The 26,300-nt window shown below is 40.9% G+C and overlaps 2 protein-coding genes across 10 annotated transcripts in view; both read right to left on the reverse strand.

Moving 5' to 3' along the window:
- Nucleotides 1-209: 209 nt before the first annotated feature.
- LOC137112506 (retinoblastoma-like protein 2) lies at nucleotides 210-9,415 on the reverse strand. The gene is made up of 14 exons (XM_067495186.1): nucleotides 9,397-9,415; nucleotides 7,087-7,165; nucleotides 6,494-6,600; nucleotides 6,184-6,287; nucleotides 5,875-6,012; nucleotides 5,276-5,440; nucleotides 4,994-5,054; nucleotides 4,767-4,876; nucleotides 4,499-4,675; nucleotides 3,443-3,514; nucleotides 2,852-2,912; nucleotides 2,331-2,491; nucleotides 1,425-1,589; nucleotides 210-1,311 (listed from the first exon to the last, which is right to left on the reverse strand). Exons 2-14 carry the CDS (start codon nucleotides 7,158-7,160, stop codon nucleotides 1,096-1,098), a joined length of 1,611 nt encoding a protein of 536 aa, XP_067351287.1. The 5' UTR covers nucleotides 7,161-7,165; nucleotides 9,397-9,415; the 3' UTR covers nucleotides 210-1,095.
- Nucleotides 9,416-12,117: 2,702 nt separating this feature from the next.
- The window catches only part of chd9 (chromodomain helicase DNA binding protein 9), a 73,316-nt gene continuing 59,133 nt past the window's right edge, over nucleotides 12,118-26,300 (reverse strand). For 6 of the 9 annotated variants that reach the window (XM_067495191.1, XM_067495187.1, XM_067495189.1 and 3 more), the window contains 16 exons: nucleotides 24,912-25,001; nucleotides 24,062-24,165; nucleotides 23,558-23,675; nucleotides 23,312-23,369; nucleotides 23,143-23,191; nucleotides 22,555-22,801; nucleotides 22,210-22,415; nucleotides 20,803-21,678; nucleotides 19,800-19,969; nucleotides 18,114-18,344; nucleotides 17,041-17,218; nucleotides 16,678-16,826; nucleotides 16,334-16,564; nucleotides 16,036-16,185; nucleotides 15,834-15,938; nucleotides 12,118-15,701 (listed from right to left, as the gene is read on the reverse strand). In XM_067495191.1, coding sequence (XP_067351292.1) covers nucleotides 14,694-15,701; nucleotides 15,834-15,938; nucleotides 16,036-16,185; nucleotides 16,334-16,564; nucleotides 16,678-16,826; nucleotides 17,041-17,218; nucleotides 18,114-18,344; nucleotides 19,800-19,969; nucleotides 20,803-21,678; nucleotides 22,210-22,415; nucleotides 22,555-22,801; nucleotides 23,143-23,191; nucleotides 23,312-23,369; nucleotides 23,558-23,675; nucleotides 24,062-24,165; nucleotides 24,912-25,001 — 3,970 coding nt within the window. In that variant the 3' untranslated portion in view covers nucleotides 12,118-14,693. The remainder of the gene's footprint in view (nucleotides 15,702-15,833; nucleotides 15,939-16,035; nucleotides 16,186-16,333; nucleotides 16,565-16,677; nucleotides 16,827-17,040; nucleotides 17,219-18,113; nucleotides 18,345-19,799; nucleotides 19,970-20,802; nucleotides 21,679-22,209; nucleotides 22,416-22,554; nucleotides 22,802-23,142; nucleotides 23,192-23,311; nucleotides 23,370-23,557; nucleotides 23,676-24,061; nucleotides 24,166-24,911; nucleotides 25,002-26,300) is intronic. The other 3 variants (XM_067495194.1, XM_067495193.1, XM_067495192.1) reach the window with 3 other exon arrangements.

Below are 26,300 nucleotides of genomic sequence, written 5' to 3' on the forward strand. Positions count from 1 at the left end.
ACACTAAACTATGTTGGTGAGTCGCTTGCCCTTTGGAACCTGGGTATTACTGCTCTGCCGACTAAAAGTGGTTTTGTTAAAGTCACTTTTAAAATTTTGAAAACACAGCACGTCAGAGTCATAAAATTCAACCGAATCCCAACGGCTGTGATAACTTTGCCACTGAACAATGGGAATAAAGTTAATAATGAGACATTGTAAGATAAACGTAGGCTATTTATTGTTTATTGCTAAATGTATTTTTATGTAATTGCTTTGCAAACACTGACATTTTGGTAACACAAGTTTCTCAATTCACACAATTGTAGTTAATAAGTAACAGAATATATGAACAGAAAGCAGCAACAAAGCAGCAACAACAAAACACGTGTGTACACTGAATACTGGACCATTGTATGTTTCATGGGGGGACTTGACAAGTAATGCTTGCACATACTGTACCGAGATAAATTCATATCTGTCTACCAGAAACTTTTATATCAAACAGCAGATACAGATTCGTTACAGCCTAACGAAGCTGCAGGTGGACTTTAATCAAATGTTTTGATTTATATCCTATTGAATTAGCCATGATCATCAATATTTCAAGTATCCTTAAATAAAGTTCTACACTGCTGCAACTTGTGCACTCTCTTTTCATTCCCGAACAAAAACATTGTGAAATGTTTTCAGTCTTAATATAGCTTATCTTTTAAAAATTGAAGAATAAAAACAGGACATTACATTTAAATTCGTTGAGAGAGCATTGTTAGTATCAGGACCCAGTCAGCCATTATCATCAGTCATTGACACTGGTTGTTTATCTGCAGAAAGTCTACACTGGGTCTCACATCATACACAATAAAACCAGAAACTTCTACCACTGGCTGAGGGAGGGAGGGGGGAGGGCGTTGAAGTGTTTTACTCAAGGACAAACAGACAAAACTGCTGTGAAAATTAGTGCAGAGCGAAAAGGTGGCGCTTTAAGAAGGAGACAAACTCAGGCCCGGTGGAATTTTTAACAGGTACCTGCTCTGTACTTTTCCTCCAGCACCTCACATTGTTGTTTTAGTTACAGAACCTGGAGCAGAGTGAGACATCATGCTCCTCTCCATCCTAGTGCTTTGTTGACGCCTGGTCTTCGATTCTTCCTGTGACCCGATCGTTCACAACATTCCTCAGTCGTCTCTGCCAGGCTGACTGATCGTCCAAGCGAAGCTTTTTTGCTGAAGGACCGTTTTCTCCCTCCCCTTCCTCTTCATCTAATGATGTCACTTTGTGCCTGTTGGGAGACCGGCCTGTTTTGATCATATTATTGATTTCATGTAGACGCTGTAAAAATCGAAAAGAAAAACTTCAGATTTGACTGTGCGCAGTTTAAAGTTATGTCATTTCCAGATGACAGTCTGACCCCTGAAAATCTTTCTAACATTTCATCCACCGACCTCTGAGGGACTGGAGTTGAAGTAGTAGCAGAGCCCGGCCGTGTGGGGGGGGGCGGTTTCAGCTTTGTGCACTGAAATGAAGATGGGGTGGCTGCTAGAAAGCCGGTATCTACGAGGGGACGCTTTCCCCTGTCGAGGGTATGGAGACAAAGGGGGAGTTTCACCCTGCAAAAAAAGTTACACAGTATGTGTTAGAAACACAGACTTAAAAGTGTTACTGGGGAATATAGATGAAACCAAATTCATTTTATGATAGTGTAGCAGCTCATGGGAAGAAATTGATGTGGTTTCTCGATAGAGATATTCTGGTATGTGGCTCAGTGATTGGCTCACTGTAAAGTCGCAAGTCTTCTGTGGCTTTAGAAGCCACAAACGTGCTGGCTGCCACTACCTTCTTGTGTGTTAGACTGGCTGTGTGTTACATGTGCATGCATCTGCACAATGTCTTCACGACTCTCTTCTGCTCTAGAGTTTATCAGAAATCTAAAACCATTAAGCAAACACTGCATTTGGTTCTCTGGCCCTCACTTTTCATGTATCCACTTAGTCACTGGTAAGTCTTTATTTTCCCAGCCGTTCATGGTTAGCCTCCACCAATGCTCCGTTAATGTCTTTGGCAGAATTATGTCACACGACACCTGTTCCTGGTGTGAGGACTGAATTTGGAAAGCCAGCTTTTTTTTTTTAGCCCCACACACGTTTACAACACATATACAAAAATTGAAGCCTGATTTATGTGTAGAGATTTAAGACTTTAGTTCATCCTTGCCTCACTGATTTCTTACTTGTTTCCACGTGAGTTCATATGGCTTGATCATCTTTACTCTTAAAATGGAATTAGTTTTTATACTGGTTTCTCCCCATTTTCCCATTTTCACTTTGGTCAAATTCACATTTAAAACTTACTCCAGAGGTCAGGGCAAGCTGCTTGGCAAAGCACTGCATCTTTGTCGTGTAGATCTGGTTGTAAAAGTAGATCAGATTGCCCCGCTCCTCCTGACATTGTCCTGGATAATGTGTGGAGGGTGTGCTGGGGGTCAGGACACTGTCACCGTGGTCTCCTGTGTCTGTAATCAACAACGCCATAAATAAAACCTCCTTGTCCTAGAATCACTTCGCCTCTTGTTACATTACTGTTATAATGCAGATATTGTGGCAGTGATATAATGTAGCTGCACAATATGTGACCTCTGGCTGACCCTAGATACCGTGATTTGATTAATCAGCTTGTTTTCCTATGGCTGAGAAAGAGGATGTTTCATTTCAGCAAAAGGAAAGTCAAAGACAGTTGAAACTGTTACTATATTAGCACTGTTTATATAATTTTTAAAAATAGGAGGTAAAATCCTGCAGTGACTAAAAGGCAAAACAAACAGACAGGATCATTTAAATGACATCGAGGTGTATTTGTGAATGGGGTTTCTCACTGTTTTTTTTAGTGGCAGAATTGTTGTCATGTCTTCCTGAAATCAGCACGTTTTTGCAGACCTGAAGACAGAGACAGTCTGTAGTCAGTGTAGCAATAACTCTCAAATACAAAAAACCCTCAAATAGACTTAATATGTAAGGGATGAAAACCTGCATCAGAGCACAAGCAAAAAGGCATCGGGTCTTTAAAACGTCTGACAACAGGACCAAGGGACCACAGCTACGATTTCAGATGGAGGAGATTACAACATTGTAATGTTTGGCCCGAAAAGCCTGCTGGTAAACTTTAACCTCATTACTGCTGATGTGTCTCGAAGCTTTTCAGATTGTCCAACACTTCAGCATCTGTAGCAATAAAATAGATAAATCTGTGACTGTTTCCCTCCCATCGCTCAGTTTTAGAGCAAAGCATTATGAACATACTTTCCCGTTTGACGTGTATGGGGCTGTGTTCCCACATGTGTCACATACTAAACGCAGTTTAACACGTGGCCACCGATATCACATCGAAATCGTCAAAGACCACAAGACTGACTGTGAAGACTCAGATTAAACATTTGACAGGAAGGAATAATGTAAGAAGAACTTACACTTTTATTGGCATGTGGCTGAGACTTGTAGCAATTCATTATGTGCTTAAAGGGTATCTCCGTCTTGGTAATCTGTAAAAAAAAAAAAAATTACAAATTTATAAGTTATTAATTATTTATGTACTTTGCTATGAGTCCCAAGGCAGAAGGCTATTATCATTTTGTTAACTTCTTAGGTTCTTCATGTGTTTTCTCCAAGATCCCCTATACAGCAAAACCTGCTAATACCATTTATTCCTTTGTCTTTCACACAATATTTCATTGAGTTTCTCAGAGCACTTCGGAAAGTGACAGTCACAGTAGAATGAAAATAAATGTAACTGGTGCTAAACAGTTATCCTGTATAGGATAAATACATAAGTTGGATGATTTGATTGATTTCACAGTGAAAACAAATTTCTAGAAAATAATGTAAATACATTTATTTAATAAAGTGTAACATTCACAGTGATTTCGTATGTGTTCACACCATTCAAGTCAGTTTTTGGTAGATGCACCTTTGGATGCAGTTACAGCATTGATCCTGTGTGGACAGATCTGAATCCAATTTGATTGGACACTGCAATTTTTCTCCCATTCTTCATCGCAAAACTGCTGGAGCTCTGTCAGGTTGCACAGAGGGCGTGAGTGAACAGCCCTTTTCAAATCCAGCCACAAATTCTCTATTGGATTGAGGTCTAGGCTCTGACTCGGCCACTTCAGAACATTAACCTTGTCGTTGGATTTAACTGTACTCCAGGGACAGTGATGTGGAAATGTTTGTGTGTTCGTCCCCCTGACTTATGCTTTTCAATAACCTTTTCACATAGTTGCTTTGAGTGTTCTTTTCTTTATTTTGTTTTTTTCTTTATGGCGTAGTTGTGGCCATAATGTAGATTCACTACTTTTTACATTAATTGACATGACTTTGTAGAAATGTGCTTTCACCTAGAAATAAAAGAGGCTTTTTTGTCATTTTATACCCAAAAATCTTGAAATATTTTGAAATAACTAAATAAAAGGGGAAAGTTTCTAAGGGGGACAAATAGATTTTATAGGCGCTGTACCAAAGCCTACCTTGGCTGTGATGTAGATGGCACACATTAACAGTTGGTCCAGGTGACGGTCTACCATAAGGAAAGTGCAATGGATCAGAGAGTGCTCGAAGCAGGTCCAGATCTTCAAGCGCAGCTCTTCAAAGATGCCCAGTGTGGAGCAGAGCTCCCTAAGACGTTTGCCCATCAAGCTGTAAACCTGAGGTCAAGAGAAACCATGACCACACTAAATCTCTGATAATAAGCATTATAGATTTTTACACACTAGGAGCTTTGGGACATCCGCTGACCTTGCGAGTAAACAGATGGAGGGAGCTGCCTTTCTGAGGTCTGTTTAGCATTGATGGGGGACACTGTTGGTCAGTTGTGGCAGAAAGACCAGCTTCTAAAACGACCTCCGCTGACAACGACAGAACACAGCAGTCAATCCATAATAATAATAAGAAGAATGAAATAACGTAATCAGTTTGCCACGGGAGATTGTGACAGTACTGTAATTAAAACCTAGCTTTAATACCTTTTTCCTCAGGTTGAAGTTCTGTTTTTCTTGGATCCTCTAGCTGTGCAGGAGGCATCACCTGCACACAAAGCCATCAGAGCCACATTATATGTGAAGAGATACTACAGTCTATTTTGATCCATACAGAGCCTTTGATATTTTGATGATGTTCAGCTGAAAATGAAGTAATAATATTTCTAATTTAATCTCACTAAGAAATTAATGCCACCTAGAGAGAAATTTAAGTCTAAAAACAACAGACGAGACCAGATGAAGAGTTTTTTCGGTATTCTAGCCAACCTGTACGCAGGCAGGCAGTTGGCCGTCATTGGCTCTGATTTCTTCCCAAAGTGGTGAGTCACTGGTCCAGGCCAAGCTCTCCAGAATTTTCTTGTCCACTTGGATGAGGTGTCTGACAACAGCACAAGGCAGGCTCACTTCAGCCCGTAGCACCAGCTCAATGATCTGTCACAACGCAGGTAAACAAGTGTCAGAGCTAAAGAGGACACGGTTGCTGTTCTTTTGGTTCTGCTCATTCAAGAGATTCTAGATTCGACCTTCAAACTATCTGAAAAAAAAGCTGTGGGGATTTCCAGTCTTTGCTGTGTAAACATGTAGACAGGTAGGTGTACACTGACGGGCCACTTCATTATGTACGATTGTACAATCTGATAAAATGTATAATCTCATTCATTTTAAAGAGCTGAACATTAGACTCCAATATCCACTATGAACTCAGTAATAAACACATAGTTGAGTTATCACCTTTCTTACAGTTTTAACTCAGAAAATTTGAAATGATGACCTTGTAAAAGTACATTTGATGGCAGAGTTTGTACAGGTGTACCTAAAGAAGTGGCCCAGCAATATATGAGGACTTAACAAGCTTGGAAACATACCCTCCAGACGTGGTACGGTGCCAGTTTGAAGATCTGAAGAACCAGAGGGAAGTCACATGGCAGACCGTTTGAGCATATGGCAATCTCCAGACAACAGGTCACCAGACAGCGCTGGGCAAGATGGTTCTCCAAGAGGCCCTGGGAGGAACACATGCACTTCAAAACAAAGCATGAAAACATAAATATTCTGCAGCACATAAACATGTTGTGTAACTCGCTGTGTATCTCACGAGCCCCTAGAGGCAACAAAGGCTTTAAGCCGGACAATAGTTCCAGTAGTGTCCACAGGAGGACAGTGCTGAGACTCACCGAGATGTCACTGATGCCCAGCTTTTTCCTCTCTCCACTGACAAGAATCTCCAGGATCCGGTAATACCAGATCTCGGCCTCACAGCAGTACTTAGCCGCCAGCTCTGTGAACAACATCACAATGATTTCATGTGTCACTATCTAGGGCTTTATTCCATCACATGATTCGTGTCAGTAAAGACATCCAGCTCTCAAATCTGTAAGCTACTGAAATGATACGTTTCCTTAAATTCAGATGAAAACCTTCATCCCTTAAGGTGCTATAACTTCCCCTCATTCCACCCTTAAATAACTAAACATGATAGTGCACCTTTGGTCTTTTTGTTTCCTGCCTTGTCCCTGTTGTGTTGCAGAAATGTGTGCAGCATATGTCTCAGTCTCTCTTTAATTGCCTGGGTTGGATCTCTGGAGCAGGCCCTGAATCAGACGAGAACGAGCATGTTAAACACAAAATAAAACATTTAATGCACTAGAGCCGTTGGGTGGGAAACCGCTGAAAAGTAAATTAAAGGCGACTTTGTCATTGTAACAGCTCTCTTAAAGATGTTCTGCAGAAACATATTTCTCAACGGTTTACTCACAGTGAAACCAGCCTTTGTCTCGATGCAAACCACACCCAGTGTGCCATCCGCCAACACACCACATGTTAATAGCTCTAAAAGGTGCTTTTTATATTTATGGCAAGTGTCAAATCCTAGCTGCGTCATTAGAGGTCGATGGACTGATAATGCAGTGATACTGTCAACAAAGAGTGGGACACTGGCAACTATCAGTTGTGGTGTCAGTGTGTGAGCCATTACCTGAGGTATAATACCACAGGGTACACAGATAAAGAGAACTATGATGTACAGCATGCACAAAATGGCTGCAGTGTGAGTGTTACTGAGAGACTGTAGTGCTGACCTGAACATGGTGATCAGACGGTCACTGGGGCCAAACACTGGCTTTCCCGGGTTACCCTGAGGCTCGGTTGCCATGAAGCCTTTCCCAATCACACACAATGAGAGTCAGAAAAGGGATGGGCACCCTAAATAAGAAACTAAAAGACAGTAAGGAAACACAAAACTGTACAGACGACAACAGCGCAATCACTAATCGATCTGAGTTAATAAACCAAATAATAAATTAGCAGTAAAATATCTCTTTGTTTCAGGATGTGTAATCTTTATTCAGTGTAATACATCACCATCACCTGAAAATTAAACATGACCTGCGATGTCACCCTTAGGTTTCTGAAGAGCAAAGATCAACACCTTTCAGCTTGTCCCTTCAGGGGGGAACGTGTTCCGCACGTTGATTTGGCACGAGTTTTTAACACCGGATCGGGACAGGCACCAAGGTGGCCACACCTGGTGGGTGGGATTTGAGCCCGTGGCTTTCTGCATCCCAACCCAATTCTCTACCACTGAGCCACCAGGGCCCCTCATAGGTTTCTGAGGAGTTAAGTGATATTATTGTCATATCTGTAGTGAAGGTTGAAAGTAGGCTGAAGAGGCCTGGCTCTTTCCAGATCTCCAAAGTCTGACTTTTAGCATCAGCCTGTGATATGTAGTTGTCTGGATTTTGAATTTCAACATAAAACTACTAAACCATAAAATGTCCTACAATAAGTTCCTGTATCTAAGTGGCCGACCAAAAAACAGCTTTTATTTTTTTTTACATTTCTGTTTAACTACAATCCGACCTAATTATGCTGTTTAATAAAGGCAAAATAAAATGTGGGACAGCTAAAAGCTGAATATTATATATTGTGTACTACACATTTATCTTCTAAAAATGTAAATGCTATTTATATTAGGCTGGAGTTTGGGTTAACTATGATGTTGTTAGTTGACTTGTTATTTCCTGGTTCAACAGTCATCAGTCTGGACCTCAGTTAAGGAACGACTGGTAACTGCAAAAAATCGACAACTTTGTTGTTATGCTGCTCAGAAAATGGTGACTTGTTGAATTGTTGAGTGTGCAAAAAGAGGCATGTTTTTGATGCCTGGGGAAAGTCCTCCCCGTCGAGATTACTTTGATCAACAAGTGGTTTTGTCCCAGGCTGCATGGTGTTAACATACAGAAGGTCGTTAAAGTTGTAAAAACGTGGCAGTTTTACATTGCGCTCGGCTTACTGGTACTTTCACGCGAGCTAATGATCCGATTACGTCTTCTTTCGCTGGTAAAAGTGCCCCCGTCTCTGCCAATTCAGTTTCACTGTCCTGCCTGAATGGACACTCTGTTCCTCTAATTATTCCCACATGTCCTGTTTCTCAGTCTGGGTTATTGTCCTCACAGAGCGAGTGTTTGAGACACAGAGTGAAACATGAGCTGAGACACACTAAAAGGAAGCTGACAGAAGTTGCTCGATAAAGAATGTAGAAAAGAGTGTCTTCATCAGAGGGAGTAAGGCTTTTTAAAGACAATGCAGTGCTAGCCACAAACCCTGTCTGCGTAGTGTCTTGTAGGTCAGTCGCGGATCATTTGTGCAGCACACTTAAATCAATCATTGGTGATTGCAGAGATACAGCACAACTTTGTGACAAATAAGAATTTATTGGTAATTGTCATTTATAGTTCCTCTTTATTTTGAGACAAAGTGAGGAACAGCAAGAGGAGGAGCTGGCACACTTTTAAAAGCGAGCTCTTCACCAAAGCCTCGCAACTGTATTCCGATTCATGTCAAGTTACAAACAGCAAATAGTATTTTGAAACCACATTCTCTCTGACTTATTTCAACAGCACCAAGTATAAGACCAGTAAGAACAGTTATTTACAACTAGTACAGAGAAAAAAGAACTTGAAACTATGCAGCTTTGTATCACATGAACACCCCACTGTAACCGCTTGATTACAAATGCCCTTGTTTATATATCTGACATCACAAACTTAGAGACAGGAGTTTTGGTCAGTGACATGACGACCGGGCACCATCCTGCAAAGGGTTCCAAAACAATGTAAAAGAGTTTAGACCACACTAGTCAACTGTCAGGCAGACTATCAAACAAATACAGGCACCATTTTTACATTTCTCAGGAAGTTTGACCAACAAAAATCCCACCAAATACAAAGTAATAAATAGTTTGGCACAATGGAGCTTAGGGCAACATCCAGGAAACTAAAGGCCACTTTTTCTGTGGATAATATCAATGTCAATGTTTCCACCACTTGGGTGTGATCAAACAACAATGGTGTGCGTGGCAGAGCTGCAAGGAGCAAGCTACTACTCACCAAAAACAAAAGAAAGTGCTGACTGAGTGTAGTTTGCCTTGAAGTCGACCAGTTGGGATGAAAGTGCAGGTGAAACTAACTGTAGAACTTTAGTGTGTGGCCCTTTGTTTTTGACATTTTTGGCACGTGGTCACGGCCAGCACCTGACCTTCAATGTGCCACTTGCTCAAGGCCATGTGGAGGCATCAGAAAGCTGCAAAAAGGGTGTTCTTTGAAAGTAGATTTCTTTTTCAGTATGAGATCCTTATCTTATCTGTGAAACATTGGGGTGGCATTATCATGATTTGGTCCAACTTTGCTGCCTTTGACCTAACACACAAGTCATTGTACCACAGAACCGTTAAAAAGGAATAAAATTAATGTTTTGCGATGGTCAAGTTGAACTTATGACCTTAATCTTACAGAAAACCTGCAGGAACTGTGGATACAAAGAAGCTAACCATCCTCCCTGAGTACAAGCTGTTCTGAGACAAAGAACAGCCTAAAATCTCTGATTCATTTATAACTTTTTTGTTAAAATGTTTAAGTTAATAAAGTAAAACGGGGGTTACTAAAGCTTTGGGTTCACATACCTTTGATACACACAAATATTTAATATTGGACAATTTTTCAAAATGAAAAATTTAAAAACCCATTTTTTTGTCTTATTTAATTAAGGTTTTTTTTGTTTGTTTTAGGACTAAAGGGAAAATGTGATCATGCCTCAGATCATATTTAAGTAAGAAAGAGAATTCAAATGTGCTCACAAACTTTCGACCATTGCACGCTATACTTTTATCTCCTTCATACAGTCTTTTGTCTTTGATGTGATACACAAAACCACATGCTAATGCACGGTATTGTTAAATATAATGACATCCATTGCTGGAAAGTCCATACTAAAAACACAAATTGATATGGGCTTTGAGCAAGTCTGTGGTTCATTTATTTGGGTCACACCCATTTCCTGCTTCCTCCAGACTGGCCTTCACTGAGAGCTTACATCAAAATAGGCCTTACTTTCACTTTTAGACATGTGCTCCACATTTAAATGGATCTTTAATTAACTTTGGACTAATTTTTAACTATCAATACACTTTTGTTTGTGCATTCAGCTTTGGCTGCTGGAGCTTTTTTAAAATAGTCAAGGATCAACTGTGGAAGAATTGACTGTGTAGCATTTACATAGACCTCATGCAGAGGTTGATAACAGCACGGATGCATTTAGCTTAATACTGGCAGATGACATTTCCATGCATATGTCCTCTAAGTTTAGCTTATTGTAGAAGGAGGAAACAGGTTTAAAGCCACTTACCAGTGTCAGTGCCTCTTGTAAATGCTTTTTTTTTTCTTCTGAGGTTTGAGGCAGACTGAGGGTGTCCTGAATAAAGAATCCTGTGTTTTTCTCTGCTCTCTGGCTGGTGGCTGTGGAGAGGTGCAGCATGGTTCAGAGCAGTCAACCTGGTGCTCTGCAGGCTGAAGGAAGTTCAGCCCATTGGCCTCTTTCAGACAAGCCCCAACATGTCATATGTGTGTGGTTGCTATGATAAGCACTGGGCTGCAGCAGTAGTGCTGCTGGTGAATTTCACAGCCTTCTGAGTGCCACCACGTGGAGGATTGGAGGATTTAAAATAGTGACGAAAAGCCTTTTAACCCTTTGCTATGATGTTCAGCTATACTGAGTTATCCAGTACACTGTAGTGTTCAAACATTTGCTTACTAATCTCGAGGAGCGTTGGCTGAGAGTATGTGAGGTTTAGCAATGTTGGTTAGTCAGGATTTACAGGTAGTGTATAAAAACTTTGATGTAGTACTGAATGTAGCTTTGCTATGGATATAACTACTGTAGCACAGATGATGCCCCTCTTTTCTAAAGACACTCTGAATAATAGTTTTGTGTCATGGTTTGTAAATTCTTTTTAATTAAAGTGCTAGAAAGAATCCAACTCAACTTGGAAAAGTAGGAAGCAACAAAACTACTGTGTTAAGGGTTGAATTGCTCAATTTAAGCAGGTACAGTTTGTTTGCAATTATTTTGCTAAGAATTCTATAGTAAGAAAATCATAAGATCTTTTATCTAATCTCACAAGCTCAGTTCTGGCTCTTCTGAAACTAAAACTGCCTTTAGAGTGAATACCAATTTAGAAAATAAAACAGCGTGGAACCCTCAGAAAGTATACAGGTCATTGAAAACTCCTTGAGTAAAGCCCCCGGACAAAGCAACAGGCAAAGGGACACTTAGTTAGTCAGATAGTCAGAAGAATATGTTTAATAAAAATAATTAAACCTCATTTTCCTCTATAGAACTTCATAGAAAGTAATCCAATAAATTACAAATGACTTAAGACACATTTTCCTGCACTACATAAAGAATTGTTTTGACTACACAGATCACAAATTGCAAATATTACAACTGTCCAATGGAAAAAAAAAAAAAAAAAAAAAGACACAAACTGACCAAGGTGACATTTAGGATATCATCAAGCTTGAAATAAAAATACAAAACCAATGATATTAGTTTTGTCATCCAAGTGATTACATGTATGAAAACTAAAATAAACCTCCCTGTACAGCAGTAGTGTGTGTTGTCACTCCTCTTGCATATTGGTCATTGTTTGCTTGTGTCTGTGTTTGATGCAGATTGAACACTGCTTCTGTAGCACTAGCAGTGCACTGGGAGCCTTTGTACAGTACAAGCTATATAAGAAAATAAAAGAAACTCAAAGTTATAAGTCCAATCGCGTCTACTATTTTTTTCATTTGTGTCCTGAAGAGGCGCAGCACAGTCATCAATCCGTCAACCCATCGCTGTGGGGCAACAAAAATGAGTAAGAATTGTTAGTCACCTACAGCAGAAGTAGCAATGGCTGGGTGTTTGCATAAGGGCACTACAAGTTTAAAGAGAGCAGAGGTGCAGATATACAAAATGACAGTGGCATGATCAGTTCATTGCTCAAACATAGAAAAATACCGTACTGCTAGTAATATATATAAAAAAAAAGAATGCAATTGCATTACAAGCAAACCCATGGCCAGGTGTATATTTTTATATATATATATATATATATATATATATATATATATATAAAAAACAGGCATACAAGAAAACCACTTTAAAGCAACATTACAAATCAGGTGTATTTTTCAGTCTTTCTGTTCAGACTTTGGGGTTGTTCACGGTTTAACCCACGAGAGAACAATGCTACAGCAATACTTAAGAACTAAACAGTTAATTCTAACTCCGACACAGTGGGGAACTTGTTAGGGTGCCCTGTTGTCCCCAGTCCAAACAAAAACCTCCCCTCAGGGGTCGTTTTGAAATGCGTCTCTAACAGTCCACTGTGTTAACAGCAGTCCTAGAGCAAGCACTGTTGTGCTAGAGAAAATTACAAAAAGGTACTTCGGCTTGAGTGAACTCCAGTGTTGACTCTGTGTGTGAGTGTGAGTGTGTGTGTGAGTGTGAGTGTGTGTGTGTGTGTATCCTGGTTACATTTTAAAAGGAACATGTGCAGAGGTGATGAAAATGCACAAGCATGAAGTTAGCAGTTAGTTTGTGAGAAAGACTTTGAACAAGAGAGTGAGGTACAGGATAAGGGCACTTCTACATCTAGCTGAAGCTCCATTCATCAGCAGAAGAGTCCAAGAGAAAGTGAGACATACGACGGCACAGCAAACACCAAATGACACAAGCTGCTATTATTGAGCCCTTCCTGAAGCTAGCCTGTCTGGCACGGTGGAAAATGTCATCAAAATGATAGCAATTACTACAATCTTAACTAGCATTTCAAATATTTGTGCTTGTGGCATGTTTTTTTCTTGACTGTAATGTAGTACTTTGGTAGACGTGTGGTCATGCAACACGAAAATTTGTAACGTTTGTCTTTGAAGGTCAAAAACACTGTTAAGGTGGTTTCTACCACTTGTAGCTTAATACAGGACATTCAGAATGGAAAGTTGTGGAAGCAGTAGATACCAGGTGACAGGAGCCGTCCAGCCAAACAAAACACCACAGTGGAAGCTCTCAGGAAAAAAAGGCCTCTGACACACATTCCAGCAGAGACAAGGACAAGTACATGGACAGCAAGAAAACACAACTATGCACAGGTACATTTGCACAGTGAAGCCAATCCATTTAGCACAGTTGAGGTAAGATGCAGTCAAATATACCAGGGCTGTAGTAATAATATTCATGTCATTAAGAATCCTGAAGTTTTCCACTGCACAGATATCACAATATTGTATCAGGACCACAAAGTGTCAAAGGGCAGTTTTTTGGCACAGTAAAATGTTTTAGGTCCCCACAGCTCCAGGGGCTTAATAGACTGACACTATAGTAAAAATTAACAGTTGTGCAAGTGAACACGTATGCCTAATGTAGGAAGCTAAAGTGCACCTCGGAAATGTTGGTAAGGTGGTGATAAAGAAAATCAAGTTTGTAAAATTACCGGTAAATGTCAAAAATGAATCACAGCAGAGAATTAAATTATAATCCACGATAAATGATTTAAGCACGTTTGTTTAAGAAGAAAAAAAAAAAAAAAAAAAAGACCAATACAGATTTGCCCCAAATCAAAAACAATACTAAAGAAAGAGCTTCACATAATCAATTCTCTTTCCAAGATGGATGAGAACAAGTGCGGAAATGAGCTCTTTAACGTGATATGAAACTGACAGGTAGGTGAGGCTGCGAGAGTTGGGTGAGAGTTGTGCACTGGGGTGGAACAAAGCAGACAGAGAATCTACAGCTTCAGTGACATTCATTAGCTGCCCAAGTTATTGCTGACATATCCAACGTATGATCTGCAAAGCAAAGGTGTCAACGAACCTGTAGAAGTACTGAATATTTACAAGAGGAACTAAGTGTTTGTCAAGTGTCATTCCCCAAACCCCCCACCCCCAACAATCAAAATATATTAATAGTACAGCTCAACGAGCATGTTGATGTAGTTTCACTTTTTTAATAAAATTAAATCCTGACATAATTACAATAATGCCTTTTTTGTTGCAATTGTACATAATCGTGTAGTACAAGTTCACAGAGATCAGAAATCTACTAAAGTCTGACATGCAAAATGTCTCATAACAAGACTACCTTTTGAACAAACACTGAAAACTTATTTCAGTTCCTTTTAAGTCAGTTTTTCCTGTTTTTTTTAAAGATTTTTCCTCTTTATTATACAACATTTTAGTTAGTCTTGTATTTACATGTAAAGAAATCGCAACATAAGTGCTGGAAAATCCATATACTTATATGTGAATATATGTATACATTTCTAAGAGATACATAAATAAATTTTTATAATTATATATTAATAGAATCAGTCCTCATCACTGGAGTCTGAATTGTCTGATGATGAGGAAGAGCTCCCAGACTCTGATGAAGATGACTCAGCTTTCCCCGAACCTTCAGGACCACTGTTCTCTCTTTGTGCTGCTGACTCCTCCTCATCCTCCTCCTCCTCCTCCTCCTCTTCCTCATCAACTTCATCCAATGCCTTGTTGTCCTTCTCTCCATTCTTCTCTGCCGCTGGCTGCTCCGTCTCCTCTGGCGATGACTGTGAGGCTGCAGGTAGAGGAGGACCAGGAGGAATGATGGGGTCACTGTTTGAGCTCTGCGGCTGTGTAGCAGACACAGGAAGGTTAAGGCCTGGAGTGAGAAGCATCCCTGGATAAAGCATACTGGAGAGTAACAAGGGGTTAAGAGACAGCGAGTGACTGGAGGCTGCAGAGGCAGCTGAAGCACTTTGTGGGGTGGTGGCAGAGGAAGTGGAGCTGGAAGTGGAGGAAGGATTTGCGTTTGAGCCCTCTGTCCTTTCTCCTTTGGTGTCTGCGGTGTGAGAGGGGCCTTTAGTGGCTGACTGCTCTCCGGATGCACTGCCAGCGGTTCCCTTTCTCTTCTCCTCAGATCCTCCTGTGCCCTCTGGAGAAGGCTTCCCAAGCAAGCTGTTCATACCTAGCAGGTTGGGCAAGCCAGCCATACCAGAAAGCATCATGGGGAACATGGCAGCTAAGTTGCTTGCGGCCAGGTTGCTAGCATCAGATGGCAGACCCATCAGGCCTGCAGTGAGCTGCAGGGACTGCAAGTTCTGGAGGTTCTGCTGGAAGGTCTGCAGGCTGGTGAGATCCATTCCAGAGAGGAGGCCGTTGGTCAGCAGGGGATTCAGACTGAGGGCCGAGGCTGCTGTGTTGGGTAAAGCTGCTGCCGCTGCTGCTGCCGCCGCCGCCTTGGCCAGAGGATTCTTGGGTCGACGTCCACGGCGACTCACCTCTTCGGGAACGATGGGTCCTGTCAGGATTCTGTCAAACATGCTCTCTGGGAGGTAACCCTGGATTAAACATTAGAGCATATATGCAGTTTTTACACAGCATGGCCAGATATTTTAACACTGTTCAAAATGGCCTGTCTTAATTTGTCAGCTACAATTCAGATCCAATGCATGCGTTACTCTGCGACTCACCGACTGTTTGACCACGTCAGCCCATTCAGGTGGGACTCCGTACTCCGGGTTCTCCTGAAGGAACCGGCACAGATCCTTCAGAGGAGGAGCAAAAGCTCCACCAACCTACCAGAAAGATCACAGGCAAAATGAACATGAACTGCACTATGTTTGGAAAGAACACCTTCACCCCCAGGTGCACATATTGTTTAAAGATGCACACCTTGCGAGCATTTCTTCTGTTGATGATCTGGACCCTTTCCTCTCCTGTGAGGCTGTTAACATCAATCTTATTGGGATTTCTACAGCGGTGCCTCTTCTGCTTGGGCCGACCATCCTGGAAGTGGAACTGCATTTGCATCTTGTTTAACCCCTAGATATGGAACAGAAAAGATCTTCTATTTAGAGAAAATTATAATATAAAAATTTAAATGCAGTATCTAACTTAACTGTAAATTTGAACTTTTCCTTTTTCACAGACAACTAGGAGGACAGAAAATAAAAAATAAAACACAACTTACAGGAATAAAGGCTCCTGTGTCTGCTACAAAGCCAGGATGCTCTTTAAGCCACTGTTCTAGATCTTTTCTCCTGGGTGCATCATCCCCAGCAAGCCGGGTGCCATCTTTGAGGTTGATTACAGGCACTCTGCTCTCTGTGTCCGCAGGGACCTGACTCGAGCTCTGGCTGTAGCCTGGAACAGGGGCAATAGGCATGCCCACCTGACCAATACCACCCCACCCTGGAGCCACCTGAAAATACACGGAGCAGTATTTTGCAACAAATTATGTAAAAAATGTAATTGATGTTATGTTTGAGCTTCCCGCTTTTGCAAAAAAAAAAACTGAACCAAAAAGCTGCTCACCTTATCAGGCACTGCAGGGACTTGACTCCTGTTCATGAAGAGCAGGTCCATGCCCTCAACGTTCTTCCTCCTTCCACGTCGCTTTTTAACCACCGGCTGACCATCCACTACTCCGTTCAGCCTCATCTGACCAGGAAGACCTGGGGGAACTACAGAAAAAGGAGCCAATCAGCTGTGAACTAATTCATGATGATTTCAGATTAAATACATTTTTTATATTTCAGCTTCAAAAGATGGTCAGTGTTTGTTAAGGCCACCAGTGATATACTTTGCTGCCATCTAGTGGTGGTACAGAAAAACAAGACAGACTCATTTCAAAACACTGGGTCGTAAGGCATTTGCTGTATTTTAAATAAAACCCACCAGTCTGGAAGCTGCACTGGGGCTTTGTGATGTCGGCCAGGCCTGTGTCTGAGGCGCTCTGCAGCTCATGGAGCCGGGCAAGGTACTGCTGCTGGGCCTGGGGGCCCTCCTCTGACTCCAGGGGCCTCTTCTGAGGTTGACCCTGTTTCTGGAAGGTCAACTTCAGACCTCCCTCCTGCTATGAACAGATACAAAAAGGATTTAGACATTCAAAGAAAACAATCAAGAGACAAACATATAAAATTATAAAAAAGGAGAAACATTAGGCCATTTTTAAAATTCCTTCCCAGTGTATATTACAATTGGAAACTTTCTCTGCCTCCAGTTATTTAATGGTCATATTTTTAATTTAGAAATTATTTAACAAATTATTTAAACTATATCAATTGATTATAACAGAAAATATGGGTATTTTCTTGTTAGTAGAACTGGGACACATAGACACACAGTGGGTAGTGGCTAGCAGGGCAGTCTTTCCTATGTTTGGACTATACTGGGAAGCCATGCCAAAGAGATAGCTGCTAGCAGCATATGAAGTCCAAATTTTAAAGGAAGCAAGTATTTGAGTGTTTGAGGATATGTGATGATAAAAACCATAAACTCTGACCAAGTGTCCTTCTCAAAAAGCAACACAAAAGCAAGAAATAAGTGGAAGCATGTGTCAAGCCTGTCAAGTTAATAGCCACATTGCCTAGAAGCATATTAGACAACACCCACAGCTGAGGTCTCCATTTCAATCCGATTATAAGCAAGACGCGTTCAGTCTACAGAGGCTTCAAAACTCAACCTTATTATATTCTCATGACTGGGTGATTTGTGCTCATGTAATCACAGCCTCAGAGCCGAATTCAAATTGAGTGTGTGGGAAAAGAGAGGAAGGCTGCTATTAAATTAATCTCTTCCCCTGCCAGACAGTCAAACCACTAATCATACCCAAAGGAAAGAGAGAAAATCAGAGCAACATGCTGAACACGGCAGCTAACACCGGTCATGGCAGCAGAAGTGGTCCTACGATTAGGGCGAAGCGGAGTAGGAAGGGGGTGGGGGAGAGAGAGAGGGAGAAATCAACATACATCATTGAGTTTTACTGAGAACTCCTTGTTTTCTGCAACATGCTTGGTCACCTTAGACCCCTGTGGTGAGGCAGAGGGGTCCTCGCACAGGCTGCTGGCATTGTCCAGCAGCTTGGTGGTGTAGAAGGAGGCCACTGCACCTCCAGGCTCGTACACACGACGTGTTCCTGGCCACTTGCCCTTTAACACTGCCTGGCAGATGCTGTCAAGGCGGTTGATAATCACACGATCCTAAATAAACAGCAGCACAGATTGTCAGTCTGATCTCCCTTCTGCCCACAAGCTTTCTGTAAATTTACACAATAATTCATTTGCACAAACTTGAACCATTACAGAGCTGGACATTAAGCTTTTAAGACCACTTGCACATCATGCAAGTAGCTGAGAGGAATACTTGCCAAGTAGCAAATGTGGACCTATTCAAAGTTAAATAAATGGGGATTCTGACAATAATTATATTTTATTAATATACAAGACATAAAATTGAGAGCTAACAATAATATACAATCTTTACTTTTCCAAATAACTAAGTGGGGGCAACTGTGGCTCAGGTGGTTCATCCACTAATATCAAGGTCATAAAAAATTCCTGTGTATTATTGTAGTTTTATTCCTGCGACTAAGGTATTTTAGTTTTGGATCAATGAAATCTTTTCCGATGTGAGCTTTTGTGTTGAAAGTTAAACATAACTAAAGGAATTAATGTTTTGTCTGTAATTTTTGATGATTTAGAAGACATAAATACTACGGTGTTACGGTGAAGCATAATTACTGATCACAGATCAGTATAAAACCAGAGAATGAGACGGACAGTAAAAAAAACAAGATGTCGACTAAATGTGTATCTGACACATTTACAATATACAATACCAACTGTAGTCTGACTTTACAGCTTATATTTAAAGAGCTAATTGAAATAAAATGAAGGGCAAAAAAAATGAAATGATAAACATCCAGACCCAGATCATTGTTTTGCAACTTGAAACAATGAAATATCAATTAGAGTAAGGGGCTTTTGAATAAAGCATAAAAAGATACAGACAGTATTATTCCACACTTTTATTAAATCTTAAAAAGCGCACACACTTTGACATTGTGAATTTAGAGACAATTTTAATAGGAAAAGAAATCTAAAAACTTTAAACTATTCCTAATTTATTTGCAGATTTTTTGTTATGACAGTGGACGTACTAACATATGCAGAACAACCTGCATGTAGCGCCTGTGTTTTGGATGGTTATTCAGCGTAAAATATCCTAATTCATAGTGAACAGTTGCAGGATTTTCAGCCATCTGGCCAAAATTTTAATAGCTCAGAGTTAATGGATGTCATTGGACTTGGAGTTGGTGTTTTTAACTTTTGTTGGTGTTGACATACATTACAGTTTGGAGAACTGCTGTGTTTGCTCATCAATTCTCACCTAGAAGCTAAATTATGAATCTGTTTCAGCTTCCTAGTTGGTTTTTGGGCGATAATTAAACAAATTTTGTTGTAAACAATGCGTTTTTAAATGGTGAGAAAACTAATTTGCTCATTAACGCTCAGTAAAGCAGCACAGCTATTTTGCTGTCATACTTTGTATAAAATAACAGGGTAAAAGTTCAGTCGGCTCCTTTCAAGTGCATCATAGTTTGGTCTTTTATATGGGAAGGGGATGCAATTTTGCATGCGTTGAGAGTAATTCACCTTTGGCCAGTAGGATGCAGCAAGCATGTATCCTCCTCCCTGGAAAGGATGCGATGAATTGTTGCTGATGCCGTTCTCAGCCACATGAGTGTCTTGTGTTTCATCCTGTGTTGTGCTCAGAGATGCCACACTGTCCTCATCAAAGCCCTTTACACTTGTTGCTGCAGGCACTGACAATGTGACAGGATGCAAAGAGGATTAGTCACACATTAGTAAAACTTTACTTTGTGCAAAGACATCAGGAGAATTTAAATGGAATTATTTATTATTAGGTTTTGGGGCCCCGTAATAACTGCTCTTTGCAGACACGTGTGATCACACATTGAAGTAATAGCCATCTCTTACTTAGGCTGCGCCTTATATTTGAAGTGTGTATTGATCCAAATACTAAAAGGCCCTGGTTCAAAAATATTGCATGTAAGTGGTGTGGGGAATCTCCTCTCAAAATTTGGCTGCCTCTCATTCCATCTATCCGACAGAGAGCATTTTAACTCATAAGTTACTCATAGAATTAGTGCTCATTTTTGAAAGTTAATGCAACCTGTTGCTAGCAACGTTTGTCAATTTAATTCATTCTCACTTAATTCCAATCACTCGTTATGTGATATCATTGCTGTAGAGCCCAGTTATGAAAGCACCACTGACAAAGGTCAGCAGATCAATATGGACAGAATGTATAGTGAAAACCTAATTGATATGTAATAATACTAAGAACACCAAATGAAAAAAATAATTCAAACTAAATATAGCATTAAGTGATGCAGTGACAGAAAACACCTTTGTTCTGTCAGTTTCCCAAGAAATGTTCTGAACAGACCCAAAAACATCTCTAATCTACTTAAAATCATGAAACATCCACACATTCGAGTACATTCGGAACAGGCTTAATGCTAGGCGTGTAAGAATTCTAAAACTGAGACTGAAATTGCAACACACACACACAATCTTGTGTCATGGTTATGAAACACCCCTATATAGATAAACTTGAGTTTGAGGTTCTCACCTTTCTTCTTTCTTTCCTCTCCCTCGCTTTCGCTGTCGTCAGAAGAAGATGAGGAGTTTGAAGATGATGATGAAGAGCCAGAGGAGCAAGATGATGAAGAAGAGGAAGAGCTGGTACCGGAATGTGATGAAGAAGAAGAGGACGAAGATGAAGAGGAAGAGGAGCGTGACGAAGAACTCGAAGAGGAGCCATCAGACTCAGACTCGGAACCACGTCTGGCCTCCTTGCGGCCCCTCTTGCTGGCCTTCTTGGGCTTCCTTTCTGAGGAATTAGGTGTAAGGGGCTTGGTTCGTGCTGCCACCATCTGCCTCTCATTGTCCCTCATCTCAGAAACAGGCTTCTCTTCCAGACCTGTGGGAGTAGCTGGTGCTTGAGAAGGGCTCCAGCTCTCTGCTTGTTTCTCTCTGCTCTCCTCCCCTTCTGAGGCTGGTTCCACTTTAAGTACAATCCCACCAGGCTCTGTGTCCCTCTGGGCTGATGGAGGCAGCGGAGAGCCTGTTAACCCTGAGCTGGTGGTCTGCTGCTGAGGGTGTAGGAGCGGGGTGGATGTGCGAGAGTGTTGCTGTGCAGCTTTTGTTTGGCTATAGTTGCGCTGAGCAGCCATGAAGCTGAGCTCAGGGTCTCTCAGAATGTGATAATCTGTGCGGCTTACGCCGTGCTTTGCTGCACCAATTAGCAGGTCACGGTCATGGGTTCCAACTTCCCACCAGACGGGCAGGTCAGAGCTCATCTGGCACAATGACAGGCGCTCGTAGAGTAACTGATGACGAAGGACTTGTTCTCTTACCTGGCGAAGCAGCTCAACTCTGTACAGAGTACGAGATGCTCGCTCTTCTGTGATGGGCTGGATGGTCAGAGACGGGTCCACAGCACAGTCTGGAACAAAGATGAAAAACAAGTGTTAGGGACAGTGTGAAAGGAATTAAAGTCTGCTTTAAATGTTATACTGCCCCTGGAGTTTAAACATTGAACAGTTTCTCTTTCCACAAATGACTAACCTATCAACCCTACAAGCTCAGCATAGTTGAGCCAGTTTGTTCACCAAGATGCTACTAATGTTTTTCAAAAATCAAACAGTTCAGAGGTAGGAATTAATGTATTACTCTACACCTGAAGCAATGGTAATGACATTATCATGAGAATAGAGAATGACAGGCATGGTAGGACATGAAGCAAAGCATTATGCCTGATGTTGTGATACTAACATACCAAATTAATAAAACCAAACAAAAAACACACAAGCCTCATGTGATATGACAAGAGATTTTCTGTAGGCAACTGGTCAAAGTCCAGAACAAAATGCTGAAGTAGTCTACTGTGTGGTCATACCTCTTCACTTCAGGTGCATATAAATAAGACTCACTGTTTATGTATATTCATACGTGAGCAGACAAGTAGATTTCTGACCTCCCTCTTTAGGTGGCAGACGGCACACCTGTCGGCACATGGCGGTGAAAGCACACAGGTATTTCTGCAGGCTCTCGTCAGTCTTCTTGTGCAGTCGAGCCATGGCCCTGAACTTGGTCCAGTCAAACCGACCAAGGTTTGGATCAAAAACAACACCAAAAGTAGAGACCACTCTGTAGAAGTCAGCTTCTTCTCGCCTGGTCCACCTGTATATTATGGACAATGTGTAAAAAAAAAAAAAAAAAAAAGTACATAAACAAAAATATTTTCTGACTCAATTATAGTTTAAAACCTCCAAGGTCTATTTTCTTTGTCAACACAGCATGAACTAATTGGTGTTCTGACCTTTGTTGCCTTTCAATCTTAGCAGCCATCTTGGGGCTTAGGGTGTTGTTGAGTGTGGGTGGCAGCGGGCAGAGCGGAGCAGACAGCACCATGGTCTGCTGGGATTGGGACTGAGTTTGGTGTATGTGGAGGATCTGCCGGCTCTTAGTGTAACGCTGGGAGGCTGTGATCAGACGTCTTAGCCTGGCTGTGAGCACTGAGGAGGAGGGCCAGTAGGCAGATTCCCCTTCCGTCATTGGAACTGCATCTGTATATGAGTTATATACAGAGTATTTAAAGATTTGATATCAATTCTTTATGCTGAATATCTACTTCCTGTTTAAGTTACATAAATGTGGAACATTTGGAACTATATCTGACACACCGATAAGGAAAAAGAAAATAGAGAAAACTGAGGTAAAATCTCACATTTTAAGGTTCATGTTTTTCTTTCCCCCGCTCAAAATCTTAAGCTTCTTATTTTCATATGTTTTCATATGTGTCACTTTCACATATCTTTTCCATATTTCTCCTGCCCATAGGAAGCCTGCATTTATAATCATCATAATCATAAAAATCCTCTGTGGATTACAAGCACCAAGTACTCACCCCCAGCATTGTCAGTGACAACCAAGTCTCCAGGAGAAGAGGCATCATCCTGCATAAGAAGTCCGAATATCATACTTAAGCCACACTTTTAAGTTCACAAAACGGTGATAAAATCAACATGTCAAAGTAATAAATAGACCTTATTGCCCTATGACTGGCATAAACATACCTCCATATCGTCTTTCAGCAGGGCTGGAGCAGGCTTGTATTCTGGATCATCTACATCCCTGCACACAAAGAGATGAGGTTTGTGTAATTTTCATTTACATGTTCAACATGTTCCTTCAAAAAAGAACATTGCCTCTCAGTGAAACCGCCATGAATTAGATTTGATTAAAACAAACAAACAAACAAACCAAAACAAACAAAAAAATAGTCTAGCTTTTAAAGGGGGAATAACGTGTTATGCACTGACCCGTCCATAAAATCATTGCCTCTCTGTTCGGCAGCAATGGCCTTTTCATCTGGTCGTCCCACCCGTTCTAGGAAGCACAGGGTAGGGTCTGCACGAATTGTGTTGTACTTTTCATAACCTGGGTGTGCACGGGGGATAAGCAAACACTAAGTTACCAAAGGATAATACATGGAAATTCAAATAGAAACCTGGCAAAATATACAAGATGGTTGGTTTACCACGGTCACTTGGTATTGATGGAAAACACAAGAGATGGAGGAATTATTTAAAATAATGTACTTTTTAAAATGTTAGGTCAAATCACAAATAATTTTCTGTCACAGAGTAGCTTTTTTAATGCCAAATGTCTGGTGCCAATTTTCAACATTTGTTTGAATCGCCTAAGAAGCTTTGAAAGTTCAGATCAGGCAAATCAGGCAGTAAAGTTTAGCACCAAACTAAAACATCATTTTATTTGCACTATATTACATACGATAAGTTGCAGGAAGAGCTAAGGTTTCTTACCATGCTTATAGATGCCTAGCAGCAGACACTTGTCAGAGATGACATCCCACCACAAGGCAGGCAGCTCTGAATGATCAGGCTCTGGCACCCAGATCTTTATTTCACTGAATGAGGAGGATTGAGACCGACATTATGCTGGGAAGTGTGGTAATTTCATAAATGTCATAATAACAGACAATCTGTCCTTACTTTGGATTTCCACACAGTTTTGCTATTGCAACGCAGGATAACAGACAAGGAAGTAATTCTCTGTAAATTAACCCCAAAAGCCTGGAGGATGGAGGCCTCTTATTCTGCTTTTAATCGAGACCGGTGAAAAGTGTAGACAGGTCTTTCCTTAATAGAACTCGCATTTTGAAAACACAACCTCATTCCATTTTTCCTAATGAAGACCATACAGCTTTTTGAGAGCTCAAACACTTACCTCCCCTGAACGAACAATGACTAAAGTAAACTGCAAAGCTAAGGGTTACTTCCTTTTTAAAAAGTTTTGTGTAATCATTTTGATCAGGATTCAGCTGCAGAAAAAAGAGAAAGAAGTGTAAAACTCTCACCAGCAGGTGGAGCTCTACAACCTTCTTATTCATTAAGATGATCAGCTGTTACTTCAGCAGATTGATAATATATGCTAATGACCATAATCTACTCAAGGAGAAAAAAAGAAAAAGCAACTTCACCGTTCACTTTTTTCTGACAAATACTCAACTGTATATTGGTGTATATTGAGTAACATTCAAGTTGCTAATATCATCTGACTTTATTTATATATTGCGAAGCAACATATAAAACAGTTATAAAAAATAGGAAGCATATGTAAGGTAAGTTTTGAACAGGTCAAAGTTCAGCTCACCTGGAGTCCACGCCATCCAGCACTTTCTGGGCCTGGCTTCCTATCACCTCTTGTTTCAGGTAGTAGAGCATTCTGACCCTGAGCAGCACCCTGAACAGAGAAAACCCACTGGTCACAACAAAAAACCTGGACGGGCACATATGCCGAGTAAGCGAATCCAACATATACACACCCACCCCCACCCCCACCAAATGACTGAAGTGTGACAATTCCACTTTAATACTAAGACTATAATGTGGAGTCATTTCACTACTTGGTGCCCTAAAAACTACATACACCCATATACAGTAAATGTATCCAGAATACATTAAGTAAACAATTTGATTTCTGTGAAATGAAAGCAGTCATGTGCAGGAGATCCACATGGCAGGGCATATGCAGACACACTATATAGTAACACACCATAATAGACAGCATAATGCCCCAATATTTTAATTGGTATATTATTGTATAACTGAAGTCAGCATTATTGTATAGATCTCATGGCAAGTTGTGAGCAGCTTCACAGCTCTGAGGACTAAATGAACAGACAAGAGTACATCTCCAGTTGCCATGTGGTCATGCTCTGGCAGTAAATGAATGCTGGGAAGTCAAGGCAGATAAGGTAAAAAGATGCTGACTCACAGGGGAGCTATTAGTTCTCTGATGCATGATCGCACGTCACAGCCAGCAGGCTTCGAGCGGAAACACGAGGAAGTGGTGGAAGCTGTGGTGTGCTGGTCTACCAGGCTAAAATGTCTGGTATGCCTTGGCATTTTACTTAGTTTAGAAAGTGTTCTGTGAATTGCTTTGTACAAACACAAAATTAGAAAAATGTAATGTTTTCTGTAGGAACAATCCTTAAAGCTGTAGGTGTAAGAATTTCCAAAAATCCTTCCGTGATTCACAGAGAGGACCAGGCTCTGACGTCTGCCTGTCTAACAAAGTGATTAATGTCTGTTGTGACCAGTTTGGACTTGTAGCTCTGGAAAATCAATGTCTTGAACTTCCTTTCTCCCTTCTGCACCCTCTATCCTCCTCTGTGACTGGACCAGCGCAGGAGCAGCTGCTGCTTCCTCTGCCTGTTAGCAAAGCCCTTCATCATTCTCCTTCCAAGCCTTTGTTAGTCAGTGTCTTAGTGTGTGATGTGGTTCACTCAGAGACTGCAGAGGATCTCAGCACAGACATACACAATCTTTTGGAAGGAAATACGCCAAGCATGAGTAACATGGAAAATAATTCCTCACGGTCTGTTCACAGAAAACAACCCATAAAAAAGCAGTGTAATAGAGAGATACTGAGTCACAGATGTAATTGTGATTCAGAACACGTGAACACATTTCGCAAAACTGTATCTTGCGTCAGCATTTAGAATTTTCTCTGCAATATACAGTTAAGAAACCTTCTGAC

Source organism: Channa argus, chromosome 2, assembly GCF_033026475.1.
Source record: "Channa argus isolate prfri chromosome 2, Channa argus male v1.0, whole genome shotgun sequence".
NCBI classification, from domain to species: domain Eukaryota; kingdom Metazoa; phylum Chordata; class Actinopteri; order Anabantiformes; family Channidae; genus Channa; species Channa argus.